The sequence below is a fragment of the Maylandia zebra genome, linkage group LG14 (genome assembly GCF_041146795.1).
Source record: "Maylandia zebra isolate NMK-2024a linkage group LG14, Mzebra_GT3a, whole genome shotgun sequence".
NCBI classification, from domain to species: Eukaryota; Metazoa; Chordata; class Actinopteri; order Cichliformes; family Cichlidae; genus Maylandia; species Maylandia zebra.
Genome location: NC_135180.1, coordinates 22,818,826 through 22,840,928, shown reverse-complemented (window position 1 = coordinate 22,840,928; position 22,103 = coordinate 22,818,826). Strand labels below are relative to the sequence as shown.

The 22,103-nt window shown below is 41.4% G+C and overlaps 2 protein-coding genes and 1 long non-coding RNA gene across 3 annotated transcripts; 2 read left to right on the top strand and 1 right to left on the bottom strand.

The window, feature by feature from the left end:
• Positions 1-1,243: 1,243 nt before the first annotated feature.
• On the top strand, positions 1,244-5,209 carry LOC101472991 (uncharacterized). Its single transcript, XR_191009.6, has 3 exons — positions 1,244-2,592; positions 2,674-2,750; positions 2,854-5,209. It is a non-coding gene; the product is annotated as an uncharacterized LOC101472991 (long non-coding RNA).
• A 4,187-nt stretch (positions 5,210-9,396) lies between these two features.
• Positions 9,397-17,602, top strand: slc1a5 (solute carrier family 1 member 5). Its single transcript, XM_014407366.4, has 8 exons — positions 9,397-10,077; positions 13,401-13,443; positions 13,592-13,660; positions 13,791-13,957; positions 14,416-14,649; positions 14,770-14,964; positions 15,147-15,281; positions 15,407-17,602. The coding sequence occupies exons 1-8, from the start codon at positions 9,542-9,544 to the stop codon at positions 15,609-15,611; spliced, it is 1,584 nt and encodes a 527-aa protein (XP_014262852.3). The 5' UTR covers positions 9,397-9,541; the 3' UTR covers positions 15,612-17,602.
• A 425-nt stretch (positions 17,603-18,027) lies between these two features.
• On the bottom strand, positions 18,028-21,403 carry fkrp (fukutin related protein). The gene is made up of 2 exons (XM_004543678.3): positions 20,988-21,403; positions 18,028-20,750 (listed from the first exon to the last, which is right to left on the bottom strand). Exon 2 carries the CDS (start codon positions 20,635-20,637, stop codon positions 19,048-19,050), a length of 1,590 nt encoding a protein of 529 aa, XP_004543735.1. The 5' UTR covers positions 20,638-20,750; positions 20,988-21,403; the 3' UTR covers positions 18,028-19,047.
• Between the last annotated feature and the right edge of the window lie 700 nt (positions 21,404-22,103).

The window sequence follows — 22,103 nt, the reverse complement described above, 5'->3', positions numbered from 1 at the left end:
CAAAAATATTCAATTTATTAGCGTTCAGGAGGAGAGGAGCTGACGAGCCTCTACCATACCTTACCCATAGACTGTGCATTAAAGACGGCTTCTGGGTCTAAAAAATTATGCCAGTGTTGAAGCCCCTTGAAACTTGGTTTCAAAAAGAGGTCAATTTGTATAGACGTTTTATTAGAACGTTAACATCTTGACCTGTAACCTTAGCCCTTCCCCGATGAAATTATGCCTTAATCATTAGTTTCAGTTGTCAGTGATTAGAACATGATGCTTATTTTGTATATAATGGCCCCCATTAGCATCAGAAAGAGTAATAAGGCAGGCCCATCCCACAGATAATGATTTGGGATGGGCCTACTTTGTGACTCACCTAATGTGTTAGTTCTTGTCTCAATCCGATTAACCTCTCACTGGTCACATTAGGTTTCAGAACACGAGTTACAATGAGACTTCACTAATCAGTGAGAGATGTCACCATGGCTATGTCCATCTTTTATTGCCTATGTGTTTACCAGATGCAATCCAGTCAAAGAGAACAAAACAGATTTCCAGGCTAATGTAATCAACACACCTAGCAGCCTTAGTCTTTCTGACTGTATTGAACATCTTCCTTGCCACTAGCATTTTCCCATGAGTAGATGGCATCATTATCACTGTGGAAGCACTGCTACTATTGCCCTGGGGTTAGGCAGGTCTCCAAGAAAAGGTCTTCTTTTTACTTTGTTCGTGCATTGCTAATTACATTGATTAAATCTACTGGGCTTGCACTGTCGTCAGTGTTTTTGTCTGCGAAGTATTTGAACAGTCTGTTTTTCAAGGCCGTGTGAAGGACACATACCTAGCCAAACAAGGCAGCAATCCACCCCTTGAGAAGGGAACAATAAACAAGGTGGTCACACCTCCAACTTCCTTTCATATCTAGTGTAAACTTACTTACAGGTCTGAGTGACCTCTGCTCTGGTGCAGAGCAGTTAGAGCCAGCATGTAAACAGGACTATTAATATACACATCTTGCTTACATAATGCACTTATATATAGATAGAGAGCTTTCATACAGCACACATACATACATGTATGTCCAACAGCTGTACATTTTGCATTGTGTTGTCTAGTTTTATGTTCCCATGTTTTCTGAGTAAACTATGTGGCAACAACCTCGACAAAACTGTGATTAGATAATCACTTACTATAATATTGTGCAGAACTATTTTCCTCTGACGCAGTTAACCCTGATCTTCAGATTGATATATGTGTGTGTGTGTGTGTGTGTGTGTGTGTGTGTGTGTGTGTGTGTGTGTGTGTGTGTGTGTGTGTGTGTGTGTGTGTATATAAGAACTGAATAGCTGAATCCTTTGATTTTGGGACAAGGTTAACAAGTTTTTTAGGCCTGTGTGAGATTTAGTGCCTTTCTATATGCAGTCTATATGCAGACATTTAAAATTAAAGTTCACCAATGATGCTAAATAACAACCCAAATAAATGTGTAGTGGTGAGATTTTCTTCTAGAAGTACAATGCATTTGCCATTCTTTATTCTTATGTGAGATTATAAACATATTTTTACCATTACACTAATATAAAAACACTCCACTTAAAATACTCCACATGGTCAGTGGAGGCGGTCTTGGGTTTCCAGAGTGTATGCTGCACATAGCGAGTGCAGAGAGCAGATATATGTGTAATAATGAAAAGAAGATGGAGAAAGCGGGATTAGAAAACAGATCAGTCACACAGCTGTTTATTCTTTAGGCCCATGTCATTATCTACACAAAAGAGCTAGTGAACAAGCATGGAGTAGGAGGTAGAAAACGAGACACGGAGAGAGGGTGGGCTGGTGAAAGAGAAAATTCTGAACGCTGTGCCATACAGTATCATATGACTTCTAAAGCAAGACTGCGCAAAGGAGCTGGGAAAGGGAGGCGTTACAAGAAGGGAGTGTTGATCTCAGCAAATCAGACCTCTCACTTGTTCAGTCTGGTTTGTACTGCCCAGACCTGGATGTTCCCTGCAACTGTCCTGTGGGAAGATTGGATTCTGCCTATGTTTTTAGTCTACAGGTTGGCTGCCCTTCTAGGACCTCGTATCTCATCCAGTTCTCTAACTTGAACCCCACTGTGACATTCTGACCAATGGTTAGAGAGACTCTGTCCCCTAAACGGAGTGCTGCAGAGGAAAATAATCTATTTATACTTGTTCTTTTTAAAAATATAAGACACAACAGACCTATTAAAGCCCTGATTTTTTTTAAATGTACATAAGAAAGAAATTGGCTTATAATGGTTACATTTTAATAAGCTGTACAAGGTCAGAAATATTCTATGACATCAACCTCCAGTCAGGACATTCTAACTGGCTGATCTAAATGACTTTGTATAACCTTATGTGTCTCTAAATGAATTAACTTGACTTATTCATTTACAGACTTAGCCTTGTTTATGTATAAGAAGAATGTTCCTTCAGAGCTTTCCTGCTCATGATGTCCGGCACAGGAAAAATGATACGGGAGCTCGACTTGATCTGCTGTTTTCTGTGCCTTATTCTGATATGTGTGAGGTCTGATCCCTGGGGTTGACCTTCAGTGCTGCCATCTGTAAGGGTAAGCATTGTGTAAATAGTCTTAATGTGTCTTCATTTCTCTTTTTTCCTGTTTGAAAACATCAGAATTGTCTCTAATGAGTTCTCAGAATGATTAAAGAGTGAAAAGACTACAAGCTGTCTTTGTTGCAGTAGAGAGTGGTTCTCAAACTTTTCACAGTGAGTACCACCTCATAAAATATATGGCTCATGAAGTACCACCCTTATGTGGTATAGTAGTATTTCTTATTTGAATGTTATTTATTTTAACTGTCATAAACAGGATGTAACGAGTGATAATAATAACAACTGTACTGGCATCCAGGCGACAGTTCCCGACTCACCGACGGCATCTCCCACACCTCCACCGATTCTCCCGGGGGCCTTCGACTCATCGATGGTGGCTGGGATCAGGGCACGGCAGCACCACGGAAAAGGGCTGTGTTTTTACCATCAGTGTGACAGTGCCGTGCCACCTTTGCAGTTTTAAGGCCCAGGGAAATGAGCCCGCCAGTGCTCTGTAGCGGCGATAAGGAAAGGCTGCTCTTCATAGAGGACTCACGCTCAGGGAGCCGTTTTCTGGTTGACTCCGGTTCCCAGAAGAGCCTCGGGAACTCTCGTGTCATCTTTGCATGCTTCCATGATAGTATATAGTATAGTAGTATATTATTTAATCTTAAAAAAAATTGGAGATTTCCTGCGTACCACCAGAGAGAGCCCAAGTACTACTAGTGTACCAAGGTGTGGTTCTCAAACTGTGGTACGCGTACCGCGTACCACAGTTTGAGAACCACTGCAGTAGAGGAGCACTGCTGCAGTGGCAAAAACAGCTGAACTGTTCTCTGTGCGATATTGATTGATCTCAGCTCAATGTGGGTCATTTATTTAAATACTCATGGTGAAACAAACTTAAATGGGCACATTTAAGTTTGTTTTGTCAGGTGAATAAGGTGTCTTATTCACCTGACAAAAAATTTGTCAGGTGAATACTATGTACGCACATGACCTATGTAGTATAATTTGTTCTTGAACATTGGCTAAAAGGAATGTTTGTGACTGTGGGTGTGAACAAACAGCTGTGACCTTCCTCAGGTAACTCAGTGCACCTAAAGCCAACTGACAGACGCAGGGAGAGAGACAGGGCATGCAGATAGATTAGATTACCAATCTGTGAAGAGAGACAGTGCCAGAAAGCGTGCTACTGTATTCTTATCAGACGATAAAAAAGCACGCAAGTTTGAAGAAGCACAGGTTGTCCAAAGGTATTTATGTAAGCAATGGTTAACAAGAACTTGCACTAGCACAGTGTTGAAATCTCCTTGTTGGCTGCCACAATCTACAGTTTTAAAAATACATCATCAATTAACTCAGCAAAACCTGTCAGACTCAGCTAACAGCAATTCAAAGTCTGCTTATTCTTCAAAACAAGTCTTAGTTTATCCTGAGACTAAGGCAGGCAAAAGGGGAAAAGAGCCCAGGGAAGAGGAGTATGTGGTTAAACACTTAAAGCTAAAACACATGGAGTAAGACAACAGCTTTCCAACACATGGTGCATTTAAGTACAGCCCATGTGTGGATGCACACACTGTGTGGGTAATTAACTCAGAATGTAGCTTTATCTTATATAGAGGAACAACAAAATACAAGCACGGCTATGTAATGAAATGCAGATGTGATGAAAGAGCACCTTGGCCATTCAGCTTTGTAAAAAAAGGAAAGGTTAAAGCGAAAATCTGGTGCAGCGTATTTATTTTACAGGTGACAGAAAGTCAGACATAGTTTACTCGCTGAGGACAAACTTGATCTCTGAAACTACTAATGTTAAAAGAAAGTGATTGGACTTCTACTGTTAGAAATATTTGTTGTCCCTTTAACATCAAAGATAAGCAACTTTTCATCAATGCATCTGTGAGGACCAAAGAACTTTTAAATCATAAAAATTCCTCAGAAATTCTCGTTGGTCTGTTCTCACATTCATTTTGCAGCAGCGACAACAAATGTCTGCAGTGACCAGCTGTCCACAGAACCCCGATCACGGTGAAAGTAGAAAAGCAGCAGATTTTAATCAAACACCTTTAAATCAAAAATTCTTTATTGATAAACCAGTTAATGTTAAAATGTTAAATTATTTAACAGCACAATATTTCCAAAATTACATCAAGATAATATTTTTATGAAAGATTATTTTTGTCCCTCAGGAAATGTCATAGACTAACTGTCGGTCTAGAGCGTGACACCACAAAAGGCTAAAAAAGGAAAAAGACGAGTTCTTTATTTGATGTTAAAGAGCTGATGAGCTCTTTGAGTTCTCTTTTCATTCGTAATGACTAACTGGGTCCCTTTGTCTATGTATTGTCCTGCTACCTTTTCTTTTCTTTTTCCTTTCCCCTCACCCCCCTACTGTTCACAGCAGATGGCTGCCCCCCTTGAGCCTGGTTCTGCCGTAGGCTTCTTCCTGTAAAAGCAAGCACTTTCCCACTGTTGCGAAGTGCTTGCTCACAGGGGTCGCTTGATTGCTGAGGTTTTCTCCAAAATATAATATGGTCTTTACCTACAGTATAAAGTCGAGGCACTTTAATGACTGTCATTGTGATTTGGCAATATCGAAATAAATCCTCTCTTATGCTGAATCCATTCAACCATTCATTCATTTTCTTCAACTTATCCAACCATCCAAAGCCGAGAGGTAGGATACACCCTGAACCGTTCACCGATCTACCGCAAGGCTTTTGTCCCGAATGCTTTTCAAGTATATCATTTAGGATTAAATGTTAAGCAGTACACTCTTGTTGAATAATTGAAAGTATTTCACATTCAAATGGAAGTTCATTTGTCATACATGGAGGATGGCTCTAGGCACGGCATGTGAGTCTGACTGCGCAGCGCAGATCTGTAAATAAGTTCGGGAGGCCCCTTCTGATCACAGAAGGCTTTAAGAGATAAGATAGGCTTTAGGGGGCCCTCTCATCACTTGTGGGCTGCAGGGACAGTAGTGACAGCGAATCTACACATGGCACATGCATAAGGAGCTTTTTTGTAATGAAGTTTGCTTTGCAGTACTGTGAGGCTGGGCTTTGTGAAAGCAGTGCTTTGAGCCAAAATCTAATGTAGAACATGCACGCTGTTGAAAGTGTACAATCCTGAGAGTGACGGTCGAGATAATGTTTCACTAAAAACCACAACTTCAGTTTACTTTGACATTTGCGTATAAAATGCACACTTCACTTTTTTTTCTCACATAATACTAAATGTAGAACTGTTCAGGAGTCAGGATCAAAGTGCCATTTCAAGAGTGTTTTGTATCGCTGAGCACACACAGTGTATGATTGAACAGCACACCTCACTTATCACAAAGCAAGAAGCGTAAATGTTTGCTTCATAAACATTATGTTCTAGCAAACAGAGTTCGAGCATAATGGCCTAATGGCATGGCTTTCCCCATCTCACTCTCTTCTTGGTTCCTTTTTTCAAGTTTACCATAGTTTGCATGAGTATTATTCCTCAGCCTCTTTGAATATTCAGTCATGAAATTTCCCCTCAAGGGGTCTTAGTGGGGAAAAAAAGATATTATTTCCAGACTTTTCCTCTGTCCAACATTCCTTCCAGATAAACATCCTGGAATATATTTTCATCATGACTCTGCACCTTATCATAACTCAGTACCGCAGTACAGCACCATGAGTCAGCACTTTGTCGATTATTTAGTTTGTGGACGACTACTCTTAATTTTGTATTTTTTTATTTATCTTGTTTGAAAAACAGCGTGGAATAAGTGGAAGTGTTTTCATACTTCACCCTGATCCTGCGCGATGACCGCAGCAGACCAGGATAAAAGATAGGGCATTGCTGCACTGGCACATTCAGGTGGAGGGGTATCAAGTTTCCTTTCAGCCTTTCTCATTTCTTTTCTCCCAGTCTCTCACTTGCTCTTCTCACGATACTTGAGACAGCAACGTTTTGTTGTTCACGTCCCCATTTCATAGGTCACATGAATTGCCCCTGTTTGTGCGCCGTGTCCTTATTCATGCTTGATTATCAAGCATCAAACTGTAGAAAAAGAGGGAACTAAACCTCCGGCCAGATGCCACGTGATGATAAATGCTAATGTTTACAGCTGAGGTGGTGCTGAATTTGCCATGTTCTCTGCCTTGGTTTAACGTCTCAGTGTTAAAGACATTTAGATTCAGCTGAGGTTTTCTGGACATATCATAACATATTTCTTCCAATTTCTTTTAAAAAATGAATAAAACCTCATCTCCAAATTAAGTCAGTTACAACTACAAAAACATAAGGGCAAAGTAAACACTCTTGGGCTCAGTGAATATAAAAAAAACCCCACTTAGTGCAATTTTAAAATGCCAAAGGAAGCCTTATCCTTATCACAAGGCTGACCGAGATCCATAAAAAAACCCTCTCCAACAAATATTTACTAACTTAAGTGCTGCCTAATAAAAGTCTTATATAAGACTTATAACAACAAGCCAAGGACACCGGTGTTATTGAACCTGTTCGAAGAACAGTACAACTTTACTGACACACAGATGTACGACAAAATGCTACATCCACCCACCAAATTTCGGTCTTCTTTGAAGACTTTCTCTACTTTCTTTATGCGGTCAGAGCGTAGTGAGTCAGTTAAAAACTCCAACCTTCACATTTAACTAAAGTTGAACTAATAACTCTCACCCATACATGTGTTATCATAGCATTGCTGTTGTTTTTGCTCTGAAATATGTGCATTTAGAAGTCAGACACTTCAGTTTTAATATATTAAATAACAGCAGAAACTCATCTTCACAGCGTGTGCATTGTGTGTTATTATAGATGGGGCCTTCTCAGCTCTTGTGCGCTAGCTGGCTTAGCCATTGAAGTTGTCCTTTCTCACAGGGTAATGCACTTTTCACAGAATCACGGTGATTCCTTCAATCATTCACACAGTCAGGGCGAACAAAGCCTAAGCTTTAGATAACAAACTTGGCTTATAGAGCACAGCTTCCTGCCAGTCTGAGATCTGGTCCTGTGGGCATTATTTGGTGTTGAGGTGTTTTTCCCACAAATTTCAGCCAGTGGGAGTCTTTAAAAAAAGCACCTGAATTGTAGTTTGACTGTAAGCTATCCTCAGTATGTCCTGAACACTTACACATAAATTATAAACAATCGGACTGTAGGCCTCTGTGGCCCAGACAATGAGTCTGTCTCTTATTACATCTTTGTGCACACCTAGCCAATGATTGGAAGTCAGGATACTAACATTTCATGGATGTTTTAAGCCTTTATTTTCATCTGAAAGTTGCTTTCTTATTCAACGCTGTATTACTCACTTTCATTCTTAACTACTGTCAACACATTTCCAAGAAAAACACACGGCCCGTTGCTTCACAGTCATTCACTCATCACTACAACTGGGTGAGAAACAGTTAGCAAAGAACATACTGCTCCTCAGTGGCCATTCTTTGCCATCCAGACACGCCAGATGTCAGATTAATGTTATTACTGCACTTGTCGTTCCACGTGCGTTACCCTTTCATGATCTAAGAGGTTTCTTCTTCGTTGATTTGTGACTTGGGGAGAAAGCAAATAAACCCGCAGAGGAGGGAGGGCACATCAAAGCCCCAGTGGCTTCCTCCACAGTTGTAGAGACGAACCCTGGTGGCTTCCTCCACAGCTGTAGAGACGAACCCTGGTGGCTTCCTCCACAGCTGTAGAGACGAACCCTGTACCTCTCCTCCGCTAATGTGCCCTAGTTCAACTGCTGTTCTAATGAAAAGAGGTAATCTGGGAAGGGATTAAAGCTGACAGATATTCCAGTGGATCTGCATCATTTTTAAATGTGCCACACCCTTATTTAAGAGCCCCAATACAAAGTAAATGTAAATAGTTGTATTCACTGAAAGTTGGAGACTTAAAACTGTATCATCACACGTGGTTGCCAATTTCAGCCCTCAATGGAAGTGTTGTGATGTCACTGCATGATGCAATATATGTTGCTTGTTTCAATCTAGTGAACACCACACATCATAAAAGCATCTCATTATATAATATGAAAGTGCTGTTAATATCTACAGACTTTCTCTGTGCTGTAACTGATGTTAAATTAACCAACTTTCCCTTTTTTAAAAGGTAAAAGGTCTAAAACGTCTCCTTACAGAAACACTTGTTTTTTTCCCAATCATCCAGCCAGAGGCTCATTCATGAGGCCCTTACCATATTCTTTCTTTCTTTTATTAATGTCATGGAACATGTCCCTGTTAAAACATGCCAAAATCTACGTCAATATAAAAAAGCAAGAACATTTTCTTTGTTGATGTGTGACTTGATGAATGCAGTAGCAGGCTCCACACCCTGTACCTCTCGTCAACTCATGTGATCTAGTTGTTTAACTGATGAAAGGTAGTAATCTAGGAAGAGATTAGAGCTGGCAAATATTCCTGTAGCACTGCATCATTTTGAGTGTACCACACCTTTAATTAAGAAACCCATTATAAAGTTAATTTCGACCTTTTTTTATTTATTTGATAAAAGTTGGACACTTTTCAAAGACTTTTCAACGTCTTTTGCACGTGGTTGTAACTTTCAGTTCAGGTGGTTAGGGGAAATGTTTATGCTGTCTTGCTTTTAACAATGCGTGACGCAACGATCGCCTCTTGTTTCAGGGTAGTGAAGATATCAAGCATAAAAGGCGTTGCTGTTACATCAGCGACATTTTTTTTAATACGTTTCCGTCCAAAAACGCTGTTTTTTTTATAATAAATGTTGCAGCCTTGGTTAGACACGCCCAGATTACTAAGAGGTGGGCGTGGAATGCTTCCCGGTAGATAAGAACCCACGCGGTCCTCAAGCGACATTCACTAATCGCAGGAGGAAATTTGTATGCAGTTGCCTTAATTTTAGAAAGGTTTCCTGCCACGTTGCTGCTAGTTTTCAGACACGTTTTCCTTCGTTAAGTTTTAGGGGAAGTTTAAACGCGCGTCATGGCCTCGACGGTAGACATGATAGAGAGCAGCAAGGAATCCAACGGTGAGGCTCACCTCGACGAGCCCATGCCCAACGGGCTGGACAGCCCCAAGAAGAGCACCCCGGAGACGTTGTCTCAGCGCGTGCTGAGGATCGTCAAGGCCAACCTGCTGGTGATTCTCACCGTGGCCGGGGTTATCGTTGGTGTTTTTATTGGACTTGGTGTGCGTAATGTAACACTAACGAGAACCCAGGTGATTTACATCGGCTTCCCAGGTGAGATTCTCATCCGGTTGCTGAAGATGATCATCATTCCTCTGGTGGTCTGCAGCCTGGTGTCCGGAGCGGCCAGCATCGACCCCAAAGCCCTGGGCAAACTCGGCGGCTTGGCTATGCTCTTTTTCCTGATCACCACCTTGATTGCGTCCTCGATTGGGGTCGTGATGGCTTTCATCATATCGCCGGGGTCTGTGTCCGTCAACAAGCCGGCCTACTTGGAAGAAGACGTGCCTGCGCATAAAGAAATTATAGACTCCTTCTTAGATTTGATAAGGTAAGCGAAACCTTAACTCTTGCTCACACACAGTCGGTCTACATACTCTCAAAAAAGTCGTTAAACCTTCACATGTAATTAGTCCTGTATGTAATGACGCGCGTAGGACGCTCCAAAGATCTAATAATAGTAGCCAAGTTACACAGAGTAACCTGTTGTACGTGTAGCAGTACTTGTAAGAACCAGATCGGGCACATGTCTTCTTAGTTGTCCACTACAGCCGGACAATGCAGTGCTGTAATGCCAACAAACGGTTGCATCAGCTGTGTCCTCGCTGAGGGTTAACTCCCCGGCACAGTCCTGTTGTCCCTTCTCGGGCGCTTTATAAAAAAATGAAAAGATTTTATTTTGTGTTAGTGTTTTGGGGTTTTTTTGTTTTTTTTCCAGGACCACTAAACCCATACACTGACTTATTTGGTAATATTCCACGTCTTGTCCAGTGTGACGTTTTCACGTGGAATCAGAAGACGTGCGTGAAACTTGTCCCTAATCGCAACTGTGGTTCAGACACTTCCTGCTGGGGGCTCACTTGTACTGCTGCTACACGTGTTTTATCTTTAGTCTGACTCGCTTTACGCTTACGCTCACAGGTTTTCTGTTCGCAACTTTTGTCAAAGTTTACTTTGAAACACATAACACGGAACATGGCGCAATGCCGTTTAAACTTGTTGAACTTGTTAAGTAAAAATGACTTCCGTCTGTAGGTGCCCATGCGCCCCCACCCGCCCGATATTTTTATTTTTTAAATCAATGCGTCATGTTCACAGGGCATTCATGAAGCATGTGTCACCTCTATGGTGTGGGAGAGGGGACACCCGGAAGCATGTATGACCATTGTACACAAACAACTGCGTCAGAAGGAAATGTTCCACGTCATCTAAATAACTATTACATGTTCCTATTGATGTTGGTCCACTGTGCACGCTTCCCCTGTACCTGCTGTGTTTTGGTCTAACACTAATTGGGGGGTGAGGGCTTTTCATACATGTCAACAGCAATTCAGTGAAGCTTAGTTTTTCTATTTTTTGGAATATTTTTTTTATTCTAAAGACATAACTACACAGCATGATGCAACAGCATAGTCTGAAATAAAGTACAGTGTCAGTGTTTCCCACCACAGAGGTTAAAAACATGTTTAGAGTGTAAACAAGAAGACTTTGGGTTTACTGTTTGGATCTGTTATCTGAACCACGAATCACGTTAAGCTTATTTGGTTTGCCTCAAGTAGACGAGATGGAACACAGACAGTATTAACACACCTGTAAGAGTCTGTTTACATCCAGTCTTAATAATGCTTGCAACTGTTGCATCATTATTCCTGGATAGTTTGACTGGTCTGTTCATGGTTTGCTCAGTCTGGCGCTCGGTGAATCATGGACTTGTGCGCTATGAAAACCAGAATATTCCACGCAAGCCTGGTCAGCCGGTGTCCTGGTTGCTTTTGACAACAAAGGCAGCGTGGAACTTACTGGGTGGAACTGACTGAAGAGCTGTTCATTAAAGCGCAATAATGGCCTGGTCATTGTTTGCAGATGCACACTCATACGAAACAGAGCAGGGGAAAAAAAGACAACACACCAGCCTGAGGACAAATATGGTTGCAGCCACTCCTACACATCCTTGTTGACATATCTTATTAGTTGCATTTTTTTTTTTCCTTTTGACCTACAAAACCTGCGGGTGATGGCTATCATTCCGAGAAGCTAGAACATGTTTTTGTTTTTTTGTTTTTTCTTAGCAAACTTGGTTATATGAAGATCTTCTCTTTGTCATCCTGTCGTTAGCTGTCAGGAGCTCAACAGGCCTTTGAGATGCTGGGATTCATTCCCATTCTTTAGAACCATAATCTATTTTTCAGCTTTTTAAGTGTTTGTCCACCTTATTAAGTGCCCGAAGTTTCTGTTGTTGGGTTTGATACTAAACGTGTACCATTTTCCCAAAGCAGCTGAGGGATGGTGTAACAGGATGGTGTCAAGACGTCAGAAGATCTGAGCACAAACAATTGTTCATTTGACGTAGGAGACCCACCCGCCTAATAGGCATGTGATGGCCCATTGTTTTCATACCAACATTCCAGTTAAACAATAAAATCAAGTTTATTTACATTCAAGTCGCAAGTTCACCTCAGAGTGAACAGTTTCGAAAGAGCATGGCATCTCCATGTGGACTTGATTAGGATAAGGCTGAAAAAATGAAACATTGTGTTCTTGTTTGTTTTAAATTTAATTAGCGCTGCGGTTTGTACCTGTGCCAAGAATAAGTAAACACAGCGGAGAACAAGGAAGTGGAAGTGTACGAGTGAGCCACGCTTGTACTCGGGATTGCCATCTCTGTGCAAATGTAGTGTACGTGTACCTATAGTCAGGAGTCCTGCCTCCCATTAATACTATACAAGGATGTGATGGCATGTGAATTCTAACAATGCTTGAAGTCTGGATTCTCTTTAGATTCTACACACAGATTATTATGCTGATCACTTTTGTGCTGATGAAACATTAAATACTTAAGCCTCTTTCCTCTCGTCATCTTACTACACTCAGACTATGCCAATCCATTTGAATATCCAAATGGTGTGAAAGCTTAGCAGTCGTTTAGTCCCCTTTCACGGCTGTTTGTGACGCAGCCGGTTTTCTAGTTCTGCCACGTCATGCAGTCACATGATCCTTAAGCTTGAAGCACTGCAGCGCCAATGGAAGGGACTGAATGACCGGAAAGCGGTTGAGGAGTTAATGCCTTATTACTCTAGATCTGTTGCAGACAGCTGCAGGGGTAACGGGTGCACTTTGGGTTTTTCGTGTGTTCTTGGGAAATTTAATACACAGCTGTACCTACTCTGTGGAAGCCAGTGTGTATGCATGCACTCGTTAGCAGGTGATGGATAAGGTCACAGCAACACGGGGGGGAAAAAACCGAGATTAACAGTTAAATTCTCTGAGCTGTTTTTTTACATGGCGAGCCTTGGACTCCTCTCTGTTTGAGCTGTCACTGATCATTTGAAGAGATAGCATTTGTGCTTTCAATGTCACAGGATCAGTAGCAGTATTGCTCTATAGTTAGCTGAAACTCAGTAATGAGTCAAAGCAGGTCAGCCTGTAGTTTTTAAATTAAATTTCCAAGCAGCACATGTGACATTACTCAGTGTTACTATTCTGTGCTTTTTTTAAAAATAAGTAAAATGTATTTTGAGAACAAACCCAAACAACCAAACCTGTTTTCTGCACTTTAGTTCCCAAACCTGTCATTTCTCTGCTCTCTATCACAGCCAGTAATCCATTTCACACTGAGCACAAGGATTTGAATGTGTTGTATTTTTTTATCCACAGAAACATCTTTCCCTCCAACCTTGTGTCTGCTGCTTTTCAGTCTGTAAGTGTTGGATTTGAATTTTTTGGGTTGTTGTGGGTTTTTCTTTTTAACATAGTCATTCCACTGAATTGTGTAACAGAGCTATGACGATAAGCTGATTATGTGCTAATTAGTCTACTAAACTAGCATTTTCTTGCCTCCTGTACAGTATGCGACCTCCTATAAGCTGATGAAAAAGAATGGCACAAACGGAATCGCCAATATCACGGTGGAGAATGTGAGCAGAGTGACTGGCTGGAAAATGAACTATAAATACACTCAAACTACCTGACTGTATTCTTAAACTGAGGGCTGAATAAATGTGTTTTCTTACTCAGTGTTTTGTTTTTAACATGTGTGCTTTTCAGGTGCCTTTTGGAACAGACCAGGATGGCATGAATATTCTTGGTCTCGTAGTGTTTGCCATCGTGTTTGGGGTGGCTTTGCGGAAGCTGGGAGAGGAAGGAGAGATCCTGATCAAGTTCTTTAACGCCTTCAACGAGGCCACCATGGTGCTGGTGTCCTGGATCATGTGGTAAGGACACCTGGATGCTTTTTGGGTTGGGGAAGGAATAAAAGAACAAAATGTTCACGTGTGAAGAGCAAAATATTCAATTACAGCAAAGTGTTTTTTAAAGAGGACCACGCTGCTGTTTTAAACCTGCTATTTGAATGAATAGAAGCGTCTGCATCCTGCCACTACTGTGCATGTGCAGTTGCATAACATTATGGCTTTATTAAAGGCTTGATTCGCAGTGTCGACAAGATCCCCGTCTCTCCTAACATTAGAGCACTCAACAATATCTTTGCTAGTTATTTTTATGGATGCAGTACACCAAGACAAACTATTTAAAAAGTTTTGCTACATTTCTGGCTGGAGTTGTGTATTTAATGGACAGATACGCGAGGAATATTGTTGTTGTTTTTTTATCTTTAAGTGTGCTCTGTATCAGAAACTTGAACTACATCACTGTCTCGTCTCTTCCCTTGCAGGTATGCCCCAATCGGTATCATGTTCCTTGTAGCTGGGAAGATTGTGGAAATGGAAGATGTTGCAAGCCTGTTTGCCAGTTTGGGAAAATATATAGCCTGCTGCCTCATTGGACATGCTATCCATGGAGCACTTGTGTTGCCAGGCATCTACTTCATCATTACAAGGAAGAACCCTTACACCTTCCTCTGGGGGATATTCACGGCTCTAGCCACAGCCTTTGGAACAAGCTCCAGGTAATAAACGTGACTCTCAGGTTGTTAAATACTGAATGACTTAGATTTCTGTCTTCTAAAGCAACAGTGTATCTCTACATCCTTTCTGCACGCTCACGGCCATCGTTTCTTGCTTCTTAGCTCTGCCACGCTACCTCTCATGATGAAGTGCGTGGAGGAAAAGAACGGCGTATCCAAGCACATCAGCCGCTTCATCCTGCCCATTGGAGCGACGGTCAACATGGATGGTGCGGCTCTCTTTCAGTGCGTGGCCGCAGTTTTCATTGCACAGCTGAACCACGTTTCCCTTAACTTCATCCAAGTCATTACCATCCTGTAAGTCCCAAAGCCACCAAAACACACCTTTAGTTAGACAGTGACATGTAATACTAAATCAATTGTACCACTGGCTTACTTATCAAACAGTTGCCTAATAATAGAGGTGATTTCAGTGGCTTTTATAATCATGACAATAGATTTGTGTCTAACTGCTACTGTCCATGCTTTCTGTACTTTAGTGTTACAGCTACAGCATCCAGCGTTGGAGCAGCGGGAATTCCTGCAGGCGGTGTTCTGACTTTAGCTATTATCCTGGAGGCAATAGGACTCCCCACCAGCGACATCTCTCTTATCCTGGCTGTTGACTGGCTTGTGTGAGTATACAAACTTTGGACGATGTTGACCGTGATGCCCTAGATTTACAATAATGTAGGGCACACAGCTGGCTGTAAATACCCTGACATTAAAATGGCGTGCCATCTGTTTTGTCTTCCTTCAGCGATCGTACCTGCACGGTGCTCAATGTGGAGGGTGACGCTTTCGGCGCGGGGATCTTGCAGTTCTTTGTGGACAGAGATGCCAAACGAAACGGAGCAGAGCTGAGCGAGGTCCGGCTGGAGGCCGCCCCCGAGAGCTCGCCGCTCATTAGTAAACGAAGCGATGCTCAGAAATCAGGGTCTGGTGAAAAAGAGTCAAGTATGTAATGTGACTGATGACATTTTCAAGGACTCCTGGCTCAGTTCTGATACTTGTTTGATATTGTGGGGGGAGAAAAAGAAAACTGAGCATCAAGCCCCTCATTTCCGTTGTCTGCTCTGAAGAAAAGAGTATAGAGAGAGACTAGACAATGTCTCTGACTTCAACACTTTTCTGGAGGGGTAGCTGAAAACACACATGGGGCGCATTTAGCGACCTTTTCAAGATTTTTTTTTTTTAATTTTTCATTGTGGGTGAGATTGTATTGTACACTAGACTGGCTGCTTTAACTCCAGTCTGATGTTGCACTCGAGTGTGTGTGTGTGTGTGTGTGTGTGTGTGTGTGTGTGTTACTAGAGAGTAAAAAATCTGATTGGTGAGTAAGTTTGTCATGTGACCAGTGCATCCACCCACAAAAGCTGGACCAATGAACTTCAACACGTAATAGGCGGAGCTTAAGTTACATGAATGCACTGGTCTGTCACTAACGTTTTGCCCCATTTCATTTGTATTATTGAACCTGCGTCTTAGTAAATTACCGGCAAACACTCCACGGGACAACGGAGAAAGCCTCTGACTTTATAAGTAGAGGACCTCCATACTGTTCACTGCACCCACTGTGTAATTATTGGAAGTTGTCAACTTTAAACATGTTTTGGCTACTTTCATGCAGAATTCATCCAGTGATGTTTTAAACTGCAAGTACTTCGTATTTGAGTTTAAGTGCATTCTTTATACTCTGCATGGAAGTAGCAGGGTTTTTTTTTTTGTATTTTTATATATATATATACCTGCAATATGTAATAAAATGGGCGCATGTGGAGAAAAATGCTGCGATCACCAACACATCCTCAGGTTTTGACTTTGGCTACAAGACTTTCCTCTGCGTGCGCCTTAAAATACTCCAGGACCAAAAGTTAAATAGACTCTGCAACAGAATTCTAGTCACACTCTTTGGTCCGCTTTGCTCTTGTGCAGGTACAAGTGGTTTAACACACACTATGCAACAGTGACTGTTTGATGTTATATGTCATATATGAGCAACTAACTTCCTTACACTACAAGGATGTCTCTATTTTATGAGAATGAGAGGTGTACACACCTAAATAACTTTGGTAAAGGGAGAATCTCATAATCTGTCTTGGCTATCATGGGTGTAAATGTGGAGTAATAGCCGGGTGGCCTCCACCCAACCAAGAATTTCTGGTAGGCATTTGTAAATTTATTTCTTTAAGCTCCAAAGACATTTGTAGTATTTAATTTTGTAAATGCTAGTAATTCCAAACTTTATTTTTCCAGATTCAACTTTTGGCAAGTTGTTGGATTTGGATATTTTTATTTATCAGTCTCTTCTATTTGGTGTGAGCTACAGTTTTAAATATATTTTATGAGATGCTTCTTTAAAAAAGTTTATATCAGTGGGGTAGACTTTAAGGCTCTGGAGAGAAGTTGTTAGATCATCGATACTAAAGAGATACTGTCTGGGGTTGGGGTATGGTGATGTATCCAAGAGAGCAATGCAAGTCCGGCTGGCCGGGAACTGAACCTCTTCCCTAATAAACGCTTGGCTATTGAAGTACCCAGACACTTTTTAAATGGATGAAAGTAATATAGCACAATAGTATATCTTTTGCATCCATATCAATTGTTAATTAACATCTTATATAGACATGAGTTGGGCAAATACTGTTAAATCCAAAACCAGATATTTTTTAAGCCTGCTTTCTTAGCCTTCTCATTACATTAGCTTTACAGAATTTCACATGACAATCATTTAACTGCAACCTTGAGGTCTTAGCATTTCTTATGTCATAAGAAAATTCTTTATTTTTTTTTCTGTTCCTTTTGTGGTGCAAGATTACTTCCTGAACTCTTCCATTATGTGGCTTGATCATGGTTTTGTTTGTTTAAAGTGGACTATGGTTGTAAAATAACTTGTCTGAATGTACTGTCAGCAACCTTTCAGCAATAAATGTTTTTTTTATACATATAAATAAGAGGATGTGGCTTTTTGTGGACAAACCCTGTTTTTAACTCTTACTGCAGAGACTAATCAGAAGCACACAGTAATACAAATCAGAAAAGACACAAAATACTTTGTCTTTATGTTTAGAGACTGTAAAGCAATGCAGCCTCCCACTGATACATAAGCCTGGGCACATTAACCAGGCCATATATGAATACTAGAAGCAAAAAAACAATATAAACACACCTCTAGGGACACAATATGTAGAGCAACAACATGGGAGAGGCTTGATTGTAATGCTAGTTTGCATGACACGTTGGGTTTGTGATGAACACGTGAGCCGTGTTCCTGTAGAGTTGTATTCCTGCCTACACTCCACCCCTTTGGTCGTCACAACAACAGCACTTGGCGTTAATTAGTTGTGTTGCGCCATCTAGTGGTAACAGCTATTTACAAAATACATGAAACTTATTCTTTTATTGTAGAAGTACATGAAATCATTTGACACCCTAGTACATTAGATACAGGAAAAACTACAGGAATCATGTGGCAACCAGGGGAACTGAGTAGAATACTGAATTTCCTTTTCATAATATTTATAAATATGTAATTATTTACTTGAATTCTAAGGCATGGTAGAGCAATCGTCCATAACAGCATGAATAACACAGGTGTGCTTCTCATTTCATTAGATGGAAGTCTGCTCAGCTGCAGTTACCAGCTGGCTCTACCACAAACTAACATTCACTCATAAACTGAGACGTGCAAAACAAGGCAACAGAGTTCAAAAATCATAAAATACCTGTTAGGCTAAAGCCACTTATTTAACACACATACGTCTGTATAATACCTTAAATCCTGCTTAAGATAAAATACATTTTAGTTTTTAAAAAATCGTTTTTTTTTTTCAATTATCTACCTTTTTTTTAAATTTTTTTTTATTACAGCAGTAGTAGTTCAATGTTTCTGTACAACACATACACACCACAGCCTTATGTCAGTACACTAGTGTATGGATTTAAACTTTTCAAGTGTGCCTTTCAAACAAAACGCTACCGCTCAGGCAAATAAATAACGTGTGTTCAACATTAGACTTTACATCCGAACCACAGGAAGAACAATCTAAGCATGCAATACACAGTCTTCTGATACACATGTGGTGAAGGTAACAGTAAATGCAGTCGTTTTGGCACCATATTAAATCTCTTTTTCACACATGACCTCCAGAAAATGTTGAGATGATTAGATGTGGATGTCACACAGACAAGAGGTACTCGACCATTTACGGTCAGATAAGAATGTCGGACATTTGTGCTCTCACGTGAATCTCAGTTTGGTAATGTCTCAAAGCATTCAGGGCTGCAGTGCACGTGTGTAAAAGGCTTTACTTTCCATTATCTTTCACAGACAATTATTTGAGGCAAGATTTTCTTTGTATGTATGTAAACCTAAATGGGTCTGTAGCCCTCCGGTATGACTCATAATTTGCTTCTGTCCAGTCTCTTTTTTGCAGGGTTGGGATACTGGGGGTTCTCAATCGCCCCCTCTCCAAATTTAAGTTCCAAAAAGGCTCTGTGGTTGTTAGGGCCATAGGCAGTGATGCCAGCAAAAGGCATGGGTACCAGTGGCTGCAGGAAGTGTTCTGGGAACTCGACATCTTGTTTATGTTCAGTCCACGTATCTTTGGTCATGACGCCATTACGTGGATAGAACGGCCACAGGTCAACGTGCAGGTGGTTAGCCTCACTGTACTGGACCCTGTAAAAGTCTCCTTCCACCGCACGCTCCCACACATAGCCATTAGCATCCACCAGAGAGCCCGAGTCCAGGTTCTTTAAATGATCGCAGTTGGGTACATCCTCCAGATAGATACCAAGGTCTACATCATAGTCCCATGGGATGATATCTTGATGGCGTACGGCGCCCAACAGAGTACCTCCCTCTAGCCAGTAGCGCACACCTGAGCGCTCCAAGATATTGACGACATACTTGGTGGTTTCCCTGAGTGCTCGCAGACAGCAGGGAGGTGTCCAGCGGTCCAGATAAAGATAGTCTGGAGTGTCATCCTGCACAGTGCCAAAGCAGCGTGGTGTCTCTTTGCTGCAGCCGTACCACTGTTCCCTCCCATCAGGCAGCAGAAGACGCTTCAGACCGAAGCTCCTCATTAGCTTCCCCGTGGCCTCCTTTAGTCGAGTGTCAGCCTTCCACTGGTTGTGAGCAGAGCTGAAGAGAGGCCGATGGTTTGCAGAGAAACAGGGGCCTTCCAGGAGTTTGACCTTCCAGCCTCTCAAAGAAGTCTGGATGAAGAGTGAAGAGAAGAGAGGCCTTCCAAGAGGGACAGAGAGGTTAAAAAGATCCTCAGTCCGAATGAGTACGACTGCATCTCCCTGTAAAGCTGTACATACACTCCCACTGCTCCCTGATGCAGCTGTTGAATAGATAGCTGTCCACTCTCTGAGGTTCACCCGCAAGTGGAGACACTGCACAGCAGATCGAGCCAATACGGGTGCAGCTACTAACCTCACAGGCCCTCCACCCTCTCCTTCCAACTCTCTAATTAACCTCTCAATAGCCCTTGGTTGCTCCAGCTCCACTCCATCAGGCACTAGCAGCACAAACTCTGTTTGCACATGAAACTCAGGCCTGTGAGCTTGTGGTGGTTGGTCTGGGCTGGGGGAGAGGATAAGAAGCCGAGCACCCTCCGGAAGCACCAGTGGAGGGTACGGTGATGTGTCAGCTACAGCCAGGAATGGAAGCTCTGGCCTCTGGTGAAGGAAGGAATTAGCCACATCCCCAACATAGTTTTCAAAATGTTCAAATTCCCGAAGTAGAACAGTTACACGTGGGCCTCGACTGTGTCCCTCCACTCCAACCACTCCAGGCTCACCTCCAGCTCCTGCAAGTAACCCTCCGAGACCAGAGGCTGGTAGGGCAGCCCTTCTTGTGCCCCTGCCAAGTTCTTTCCTCTTCTCCATCATTTGCTGCTGGGCTCGGGACACATAATAGAGAATGAGGAGGTTGAGGATGATGGCAATAGTTAACAAGCCCTGACAGAAACTGATCCGCATGGCAACTAATATTTCCTTTGCAGTTTATTTTAGGAGAATAACTTAAGTTTGAATCAAGAAATCCAGTGGCTGGTCTCGGACCCCCATCAGTGTAACAGAGAGTCGCATACAACCTGTAAATGACAGAAAAATGTTGTGCTTTGGTTCCAATACCACAGGCTTACGTATAAGTATAATGTATTGATCTGCATATGAACATCACAATTTGCACACAGGATATTTAATTTAAACAAAGTAGTCAGTGAATGACCCAAGCCATAATCACATTCTTGTGGAACTAGGACATGATTGTTCCATGACAGGTTCTAGTTGCATTAGAAATTAATGAAAATAGGATAGTATCAACTCACCTTCATCTGAATGTATCGGTTTTATTTCATATAAGACAATCGTTTGTAGGGCCATAATATCATTCAGAAGTTAAAAGAGGCTTTACCAACGTTAAGCCAATTATGCCCGTTATGCTCGCTATATGTGGATTTCATGATGATCTTTTTGAGCTGGTAGCGTAGTAGCTACCGAGGTTGAATCGGCAGCAGCAAACACAGATATTAACTTGAGTTTAGCTCATATTTGTACGGCTGTGGAAGAAATAGTCTCCAATATTTTTTGGAAGAAACTCACACCTAATGATCAAAAGAATATATCAAAAGCGCAAGGCTTAACACAATCCCAAACAAGAAACCCAGCTGCACGACTTTAGCATTAAGCTATCACATTGTTGCCCGCAGCAACAGGACAACTTCCGGTTGAAATCCTTCAGAATAAAGCTATTGTAGGGGGTGTCCAAATCTGGACCAATCTATGAATCTATTTAATGAAAGGCACATATTTTACGCAATAACCGCTTCAGAGTTATCCCAGTTACCTGGCGTCTATACCTAATCTCTTACGTTTTAAAAGAATAGAAAAGCATATTGCTATAATATAAAATATGAGATATAACTGCAAATGTTATTGCAGAGGTTATAAGGATATAAGCAATACAAAAAAATATAAATATAAATATAAAGATGATATGGGGAAAAACTATAATTCACGTTAACATGTTATATATTACAAATGTGTCCCAAAGGCTTTTGTATTGCTGTTCTTGGCTATGGCTGTCTTCGTTTCACAATTTATTTTCCAAAAATCAAAAATCAAAATCAAAGATAAAATCTCGACCGGAAATAGCATTGTTGATCACTGCAGCTAACTTTTTCGTTCCCGAAACCATTCCTGCTCACAAAATGGCAGGAAATTCATTCCCCTAGCGACATGTTTATTGTCTATTATAGAAAACATGGCCCTTTATTTGTCACCCGCACTGGGCATTTCACGAGGAGGAAACTGATCTGGGATCCGGGATATACAAAATAAGAGCAGCAAAAAAAAAAAAAGGTTAACGTTTATTTTCAGGTGCATTACATTTAATAAACGCTGCCTGGTGTTACTTTATTTTGATGTTAGTTTTAAGACTGCAC